The sequence below is a fragment of the Nestor notabilis genome, unplaced genomic scaffold (genome assembly GCF_000696875.1).
Source record: "Nestor notabilis isolate BGI_N333 unplaced genomic scaffold, ASM69687v1 scaffold23170, whole genome shotgun sequence".
NCBI lineage: Eukaryota > Metazoa > Chordata > Aves > Psittaciformes > Psittacidae > Nestor > Nestor notabilis.
Window position 1 is genome coordinate 30,954 of NW_009910993.1, and position 9,651 is coordinate 40,604.

The 9,651-nt window shown below is 43.4% G+C and overlaps 1 protein-coding gene across 1 annotated transcript in view; it reads left to right on the plus strand.

Moving 5' to 3' along the window:
• Positions 1-5,077, plus strand: part of SYNRG (synergin, gamma) — a 32,078-nt gene extending 27,001 nt beyond the window's left edge. The window contains exons 17-21 of the mRNA XM_010012632.1: positions 53-149; positions 432-580; positions 3,354-3,464; positions 3,904-3,939; positions 4,946-5,077. Coding sequence (XP_010010934.1) covers positions 53-149; positions 432-580; positions 3,354-3,464; positions 3,904-3,939; positions 4,946-5,077 — 525 coding nt within the window. The remainder of the gene's footprint in view (positions 1-52; positions 150-431; positions 581-3,353; positions 3,465-3,903; positions 3,940-4,945) is intronic.
• The last annotated feature ends 4,574 nt before the right edge of the window (positions 5,078-9,651 follow it).

The following is a 9,651-nucleotide window of genomic DNA, read 5'->3' on the forward strand; positions in this document are numbered from 1 at the left end:
AATTATTTTAAGGTAGATAACACCATCATCTTATGAAATTCATTTCCACCAGGTCATAAAGAAAGCAAATGATACCTTAAATGGAATCAGTAGTTCATCTGTTTGCACTGAAGTCATCCAGTCTGCCCAAGGCATGGAATATTTACTAGGTATGCTTTAATCTACCATGTCTCTTACACTGAAAGTTCTCCTCTGGAAAAACAGCAATACATAATCACTCTTTCCAAAATAGTATCATTTCTTACCTTAACCTTTGCCTGCACCTACATAACGAACAACTCCTCTGCTAAATAAATCTACTACTACTGTGAAATACTTGTCCACGACCACCTTTTGTGTGCCTGTTTTGTGCTATTTCTGAGTTAAAAGTTGCAGGAACCTGTGCTCACGGTGAATTCTCTGCAATCCTCCACTGTGTTTTATGTCAACAGGAGTTGTTGAAGTCTACAGAGTCACAAAGAGAGTTGAATTGGGTATCAAAGCAACTGCTGTTTGTAGTGAGAAACTCCAGCAGCTCCTGAAGGATATTGATAAAGTGTGGAACAACCTGATAAGCTTCATGTCACTTGCTGCTTTAACGGTAAGACCCAAAATAAGTGATGTCTTTACTAAAAGAAATGCCATAATTATACATAAAGTGACTTCATGGGGTGCTCTAACTTTACAGTTTGTGCTTTTCTCTTGCAAAACGGCCATTTGTGAAATCCAATTTAAAGCTCTCTGTAAGAAAACACCATGTCTGTACATAAATAAGAGTTCTCTTAGTGTCTTAATGATTTAGGTGGTATTCTGTGTGTCTGTGGACCTCTCCAATAAGGGAAATTTAGTAAAATTGAAGCTATTTTAGGAAGCCAGAATAATGTGGACGTACTTTGTCTTTGTAATATCCCTGCAATTAGTTTTAATAGTTTTAATATTCACAAGAGCACACTATGTAGCAACACAGGAATAACTAAACTGTTATTTTGAACTGCTTCCCTTCTCTCTGCTTTTGGAAATGCCCAAGTTTGTTTTGGTTCATGCTACAGACTAAATACCTTTCCCTCCTCTGAATAGAACTGCCAGAAAAAGCTCAGTTGCTCTGAGACAGTCTGGTAGGAGCCTGAGAGCTTTCTGCATAACTGGGTGAGTGTTACAAGGAGAGGTGGTGAGGGGCTGTCTCCTTATAGAGGCAGCATCCCATGGGAAGGGGCTGCAAAGGGACTGGGACAAAGAGGGGCACACTGGGGCCAGACACAGAATAAATGCCATTAGAAGGGAAGGAAATCACCTTGCCACTAAATGCCTTGCACATTTTTGTGTATGTATGTTGCAGGAAATACAATGTGCAAAATAGCTTTTTTTTATCCATGGTAAAACTCCTGGTTTTAGGGAATCATCCATCTGTAGGTGCTTGATACCATCTTGCATAAGGGATCCCTTTAACTCAGGATATACCTAAGGAGTCTTTAACTCTTAGTATCAGCACATCACACCAAGCATCAATAAGCAGATCACTATCATGGTTATGTTTTCACTGACCATGTTAATTTGTGGCTTCCTTCTTGCAATGCAACTCTGGCTTCCCAGTAAACACTCATTTATAAGCAAAGGCCAGAGTACTTGGTTTCTGCTTGAAAGACCCATCTTCAGCTCACTGTCACTCCCTGCCAAACAGGTATTAGAGGTGATCAGTCCCTTTTTACACACCTTTTACCCGTCTTAGCCCTCTCCGTTACAAACAGCTCTGGCAAGCAGGTATTTTTGGTGCTGTTCTGTGTTGCACAAAGCCTGTCATGAGCTGAAATTGATGCTTTCACTATATTACTGCTTGGCAGGTGAAGTTTGATAGACTGGGATTCATCTCTTTCAACTCTGGCACTGTTGACAGGTACAATCTAAAAAGCTACCAGGATCCTCTCCTGATTTAAGCAAGTGGATTAAAATTTAGTTCTTAAAGTGCTTTTCCTTGGAAGATTACAGGGATTACCTTGAAGTCCAAAGCTCGGCCACGTGTTCCCCGAGCTGCAGCAGCAGATTTTAAGCATAGTAGGAGCTGTGAGCAGTGACTTCTCTTACACACACTTTACCTCTGAAGTTACTTAACAGACAGGAACTCCTCACTCCTCCAGTTCTCACAATCACCCTTCTTTGCTCCTCTCCTGCACGGGGTCACTGGAAGGTATGGAACCCACACCTGGTGTCCCTGTCACGGATCCCAAATGAGGCAGAAGTGCCAATTAAATAGAAGTATTTTAGCTCAGAGGCATGTGCTGGGAAAGGTTAATTTTGCCTTTTAAAGGATTTTGTTACAAGGTAATTTTCTGCAGAGCCTTGTGGTTTTTCAGTGCAAATTAGAGGCTGACCTTCTCATTTGCTTCACTGGTGCATCTGGTAAACAAATATTAGAGTGCCTTTATTAATTTGATTGATCTACTTAAAGATTAAAGGGTGTTTTCTTCAGGATTCCAATTATTCTCCAGCCCTTCAGCAGGGGAGCGTGGTCAGCATAGCAGGAGTGTGGATTAAGAGTACACATGTTCTAGGATCACACCATTTGTTTAAGCTTCTTGCACCTCTAGTCACTGTTTTCGTCTGCACTATCAGAAAGCAAAACTTCAACATTTTTGTACCATCCTTATGCAGAGTTTTAAACTATGATTTATCTTGTGGCTGAAATGTAAGTGGAAAAGGGACTATAGTATTTGATTACTTATTTGCAGGGTTATTCTCCCATGCTTTGCCTCTCTTTAACCTGAGCTTGTGTATGGCTGGTGACCTTAATTCTTCTATGGTTTGGTTAACCTTAATACTTTGTACTTCTGTGCCATATTCCAGATTCAGAAATAACCTTAGGAAAGAATAACAACTGCCCCTTTTTGATCAGGCAATGACACAGAGCCCAGGACAATAAACACCAGCACAGACACCACTTCAAATGTGAACAGTGAAAGCTGTGCTGGCCCATGCCTGCTCTCCTTGCAGCTGCACAAATAGCTGTTGCATTCCACTGTTTATCTTCGTCCAGGTCTTAATACACGAGTTGAACTGGAGCAGCCGCCGCCTGGGCTCTCTCCTCAGAAGTTTCTTCCCCTTTTGATGTGGGAATGTGGAACTTAAGAACTCTTTCCTTTGTAGTCTAACCCTTTCTTCGGGAGCTTGAGTGTTATAAATTAATGCTGGTGGAGATTGCATGGCAGGATTGCAAAGACATACTAATGACTTCGATTAAAACCGTGCAGCAGTTTGTGCAGGAATGTGTTAGGTCAGCCCTGCTGTGGCTCTTGGGAGCAACCAGATTGATAAGTTTTATCATGGTGTCTGAAACGTTTTCAGTCACTTAATGCCTAAATTTCATTGTCTCGTTTCTTCAGCCAGATGAGAACTCACTGGATTTCTCTTCTTGTATGCTGCGTCCAGGGATTAAAAATGCCCAAGATCTTGCCTGTGGAGTGTGCCTCCTAAATGTGGATTCAAGAAGTAAGGTAAGTAGAGCAGCCTATCCTGTTAAACTCAGTTTTAATTGGCAGTTTGGACTTTCATTTAGGCCTCGGGTGTATTTAAAATGTTTTCATGGCTATAATTTATAACTGGAAGTGGAAAAGGCAAAATCTGACCTATAGATGAGACTCAAATAGTCCTGTGTTCACTGGGTTTTGGGTATGACACCGATGTGGATAAAGGGTTAAATTGTTCACAGAGGGGGAATACTGGGAAACTGAGACTTTACAAGTGTATACATATATGTATTTTCAATAGAACTCCTTTCGTGACTTTTCTTTATGCAATGCATCTCTGAGGCTCACCAGGAGGGGACTATTGCACTTAGCTGGGAGGGAATCCCAGGATGTGTACAGAGTTAATGCCAACCCATTAACATACACGGGCAGTTCTGCTGACTTTTTGGTTTCAACGTTATTTCAGAAAGAAGAGAAACCTGTGGAAGAGCTCCCTAGAAAAGTATGAACCTGTAAAAACATATTCTCTATAGAATCATTCTTAGTTGAGTGTGGGAGGCTGAACTGGCTTTCAGCTGTCATTCTCAATTGTATCAATCATTAATCCTTTTCTTCTAGTCATCTTTTGTGACCGTAACACTTGATCTGATCAACTAACATGCTCTAGAGCCTCCCCTTTGTCTTGTCTGCATGCTTGTATCTTGTGAATAGCTTCCTGGTTTTGTGCCTCTTCTGTTGTGTGGTAGAAAATGCACTGCAGTGAGTTTCTGAATTTGTAGCTGCCTGTGTGTCTGTTGCAGGAGAGGGGGAACTGGAGGGGGTTTTTGCTACAAATATTGACTTTTGGCTATATGTAGCAGGCAGTGGCATTTTTAGCAATCTCTGCAGGAAATCCAGGGTGTGGGGAACAGGGTTAGAATGGGGTTTTTAAATAGGTGGCTGTGAAGCATTGGAAAGTATCTCCTAGCAACAAACATCGAGATGTTTTAAGCTTGTTCATGGCTTCACACGCTGCTCAGAAGCTCCTATTGTAAAGCAGCTCCAATTAACAAAAGAAAGTAGATCAGATTGAACCTGAAATAACACTAATATCAAGAATGGCACCTGCCTAAATCACAGCAAAATTCGAGCAGGTAAAGTAAGTGCAGTAGCTACCCACTGGCTGGCAGAACAAGCTTTTAGCTCCTGTGGATCTGTAGCAGAACTAAAGGACGGATGGAACAAGGTGAGTTAGTTGCCAGGCATCAGGGCAGGCAGCAGCGTGCTAATCAGCTGGCTCCTTACCAGGGTGTAAGAGGCAAAGTGTGCATCAGGTGTGATGGATGGAGCTTTGTCCACCTGCAAACCCTTTGCAGGCTAAAGTAGAATCTTGGGTGTTCAGAGTGAGAGGGTCCCACCACACTGTGCCATTCCAGGGTGATACCTGGGCAATAGCCATTTTCCACTCGAATTTCCAGACCCTGTTGTGGATGAGACTTTCTCACTTGTTCCAATTCTTGTTATTTTAGGCCTTCAATTCGGAGACAGATAACTTCAAGCTGGCGTATGGAGGGCACCAGTACCATGCAAGCTGTGCAAACTTCTGGATCAACTGTGTGGAGCCAAAACCTCCAGGTCTTATTTTGCCAGACCTGCTCTGAAAGCAGTTGCACTGAAGATGGAATATCGGGTCTGATAATGCAGGACACGGGGTGTAAATGATGTAATAGGGTAAGTGGAAAGGCCTGAGGTATGTGGTTAGTGGTTCAGATTTGATTTTTGTACCTAACAGGTTAAAGCCACCATCACATACAAATTGCTCATGAAGAATTTCACTTGAAAGGGACAAGGTTTTGGAAATAACCAGGGAAAAAAATGTAGTGTGGCAAAAAAAGCAGCATTTCAGTCTTTCTAAGATGGAAGCAGGTTAGTCCTTATATGAAGTGCAGTCTGCTAAGCAAGTGCATAAACCTGAGAGAGGCCAGTACCCAGCTTCCAAGAAAAACTGGAATGCTGGACTGATTTGCACAGAAGTGACCACTTAAATACTCAAAGGACAGATTTGCAAACACATCTTTTGGTGTATGGACCATGATGTTTTTCCTTTATTTGCTGCTCTAATATTACGAGGCACGAGTCACAGTAACTTTCAAGGCAAAATGGATTATTGACTTAGAAGGAATCAGGCTGCAGAGCCACTGTATATTTATACTTCCACTGATCTGTACTGTAAATTATACTGTATTCATGTGTGTAACTGGTTACTACGGGGGGGATAAGGACTTGAAGGAATTGTTGACATTTTCCCTATAATATCTGGATCCTTTAGTACAGGCAGCTGGATTTTAAACCTTGTCTTTGCTACTCCGTTGTAAACACAGACAAACTCCTTCCTTGGCTTGTTACGCTTCTCCTGATCCTTTGGTAGTCCTGTGGCTGCATCACTGTTGAAAACTGGACTCCACTGATAGCAGTGTGTCTGCTCCTGTGTGTATGTATGTGTGTTACCTCTTTCACACCTTAATACGCCTTTGTGGATGGGATGCCTGCGTGGAACTTGTGCAGTCTAGTGCTCTCTGTAGTAACGTGTTTCTCTGACTCAGAGCTGGCAGCACGAGATGGCCCTGAGCTCCTGCTGCAGGTGGGTGTGATTTAACCCTGCAAGGTGCTGGTGGGCTGAAGCAGGCTGGGTTTTGAAGCAAGGTGTTGCTGTTGCTGTTGCTTATGGTTAGGTACAGCTGTGTGGACAGAAGGAGGTCAGTAGAACAGACTAAAATGTTACACAGACATCTAAAATACCCAGTTCTCTCTTCGGATGCAATATGCAGATGACAGTGCAATCAGCTCTAGTGCTAGTAACAGACTTATAAACCCAGTGGGAGCTTCCTGACATTACTGTAAGAGCCTTATCACAAGACAGTCTTCCTCAGTCTGCAGCGAAGGACGTGGGGTCTATATCCATCAGGTACAACTCGCTGCTTAATTCTCTGACTTAAGTTTCTCAGATCTCTAGAAGAATCTCCCTTCTTTCCAAACATACCAACAGCTTTTCCAAGTCTTGCCTTTGTTATAAGGAGCCGACACTGGTTGGTTATTTGCTGAAATAGAAATTACAATGAGGAAAAATGATGCTTCATATTAAAAAAAGGCTTAGTTATACTAAACTGTTAATTACACCAAATGGAAGCATCTTGGCTCCCAGGAGTGCCAGGTGTCTGGCCCCTTATTTACACAAATTAAAACAAATCATCTCGCTGCCTGAAATTAGCTCCTTCTTGAACTAAGCATCTTGTGCCTCCGGCCACAAGCTCACGCTCATCGAGAGGTGGATTCTCCCTCGCGTGACAGTGGCTCCTGCCTTCTGCTGCCCAGTAATTAGCTGAAAAGGGGCAGTCACTCCCTGCCTGCTCCGCATTTCTCGTTAGGTGTGTTCATTAGTCAGCACTGTAGCTTTTTGAGCACAGACACGGTTTCCCTTCTCAGTCAGGGGCTGCTCTACCGGCGCGAGTGTTCCCGCTGCTGTCAGGGCTCCGCGTGGCACAGAAATCCAGCTCTTCCCTTCCCATCCTGAATTCCAGCAGCACTCCAGCATTGCCTGGCTGGAAGCAAACGCCTCTCCTTGCTGCTAGCGAGGGGACTTCTCGAGTCCTTTGGAGTGGCTGGGCTGACGCAAGGGTGCTGCTTATGAAATGCTATATTGGGAAAGGGAGTCGATGGTTAGCGCGGGTTTCCACGCAGCTCCTGCACGCTCAGCTAGATAGGAGGCTTGTTTTTCCTAATTAAAAGAGAATGCCACAAATAAAAGAAGCCACAATGTGAAACTTAAAGCAACCATTATTTCAACTCCAGCACCAGCTGTACTGACATAAAAGCATTCTTCAGTGATGTTTTCCTTGCACTTGTTAAGCAGGTGAGTTCCTTCTCTGAGGTGCATCCAGCGTGTCTGTTGGACCATAAAAACAAGGAATGGACATTTACAATTACAATTGCAGCAGAGCTAGGTGAAGTATGACACCCCTGCCTGCTTGCTGCCTACCAAAGGGAAGGCACAGGCAGTGCTGTCGTGTTTGTGGCAAGCAGAAAGTGTTCTGAGCTGCACACCTTTACGTCATGGGAATATCCCAAATGGTCTGCATGTCGATACCCTCGATAAAGGCATTGCACAAGGAGGATCATCTCGCATCTCCTAGTCATTACAATGACTCACTGTTGCATTCAGCATCTTCTCAGCTACTGCATTGCCAGCCAAAGCCCAGTGTCCTTGCAATCTGTATCCAAGGTTACAGTATTTTCTACAGTACTTCATAACAGACCACGTTCCCCCCTCCCTTTGCATATGGGCTGATGGACACGCTGCCTTTCGCTTTGGTCGTCTTGAATTTCATGACTGTAACTCCTCCTCCTGCATGTTCTTCACTAGAAAAGAGAAACTGGATTTTCTTCTTTGTTTTTAACGTATGTGTTCTCTGGAGCTGCCTTGGGGTTACCTTTGGGAAGTGATTTTTTTTAATCTATTTGTGTGTATTTGGTGTTCTAAGGGATTATTTGCTTGGCTATTTAATGTGTATATTGCTTTATCCGGCTGTATTCCCAACACATCTGTGCACTGCAGTTTTTTCCACAGGGATGCTGGGGAGTGAGTAGAGCGTTCCCAGCCCATTCCCTGCCCATCCATTCCCACATCGTGGTTGAGTATCTCCCTAAACTTGCCGAGGTTCTTTGTGGAGTGGGAACTGTTCTGTTCTGTGCTTGACTCTTCCTCTTTGGCAGCAGCTTCTCTTCACCTGAGTTGTTTGAGCAGCTCCTTCCTCAACATTCTGCAGTATTTATGAAGTGATAGTGAAGTTCAACCTAAGGGTGGGAAGCAGCTCCTGAGAACCCAAGGAATACTCCAGTTCCTGGTTAGCTACAAGTCAGGTTATTAAACTGGAAACAAAACCTGCCTTTGCAATAAAAGCTGCTATTGTACAAACTACTTCTTTCAGAAATATCTCTTTTGTTTGCTCTCTGGACCTGTCTTGAATTCCAGTTCTCAATATTAAAATATAAATGTCATAATTTTATGAAGAAAAGTGGTCAGAAAACTTCTCTTTACATTGGGATTCTTTATCCTGCCCTCGGGGCGAACGTTGTTTCTCTTGTAGAAGTGGTTTTGTGGTCAGTAGTTGGAGCAGTTTTGGTTTGTGCAATGCTGGAGTCGCTGCTGGTGTTTTAAAGCTGATGAGAAGAATGTGATTGACTTAGTGCATCGTGAACTCCCTTGATTCTTGCAATGGTTTCTAAATCCTGTCTTGAGATTCAAACCTTGTATTCAATAAAGAGCCTGTTTCGTATCTGACCAACCTGTGAAGTGGCTTGTTGCAGGATGCAGCATTGGGTTTGCTGCTGGTTGGTGCCAAAGGTGTCATCTCCGTGGGGGAAGCTCCTCCATGGAAATACCTGGGCAGGGAGAGACCTTCCTGTGTCCTGTAAAACATCTTCTGCTGAATGAACACAAGAGGGACTTCAGCAAAGAAACACCCACAAGTATTAATACCATGGTGCTGCTCCATCATATAATCCCTAATGGGTATTTCAGGTGGATTCTTCATTTCCTAATGTGCTTTATTAGGCAATTACATTGTTTTTATAGGCTTAACTTTCCCTTTTGTTTAAAAGTCTCACTCTTGATGCTTGCCTGGCTGAACATCAGATCTTCCCCTCCCCTGGGTCCTAGGGCTTTATACTGTATATAGCCTATATAATAATTGAAAGCAGAGATTTTTTACCTCCCAGTTTTTATATAGACAATACTGTTAAATCAGACACAGTCCATGTTGTAGGAGAAGTTCTGTTTTGAAAGCAGACTCCAGCTTTAGTGTGTCTTTCCCCTTTGAAATGCCAGTCTCCAGCCTAATGACCAGTCTTGATTCTTACCCTCTAGTTCCTTTTCTCACTGCCCATTTCCCTGCTTTAACTCATGATAAAAATAGAGGGATGAGCAGGATGTGTTTTGTAAGTGGATGGTGAGTCTCCTGTGTCTGTCACTGAAACCAGGACACGACCATGAAACCCGAACTGGGTGCAGCTGATGGCAGAACCCCCTTGTATTCCAGTGGGCTAAAAACTCCTTCTTGCTCAGCTGCAAAAGCAAGCAGAAACTTCCATTTCCCAGTGTGGGGCTGTGCTTCCTGCTCGTGGTGCTGAAGGATGGTTTGATATTGTTGGGAAAACTGGGGTGGAAGTACTTGGGGGG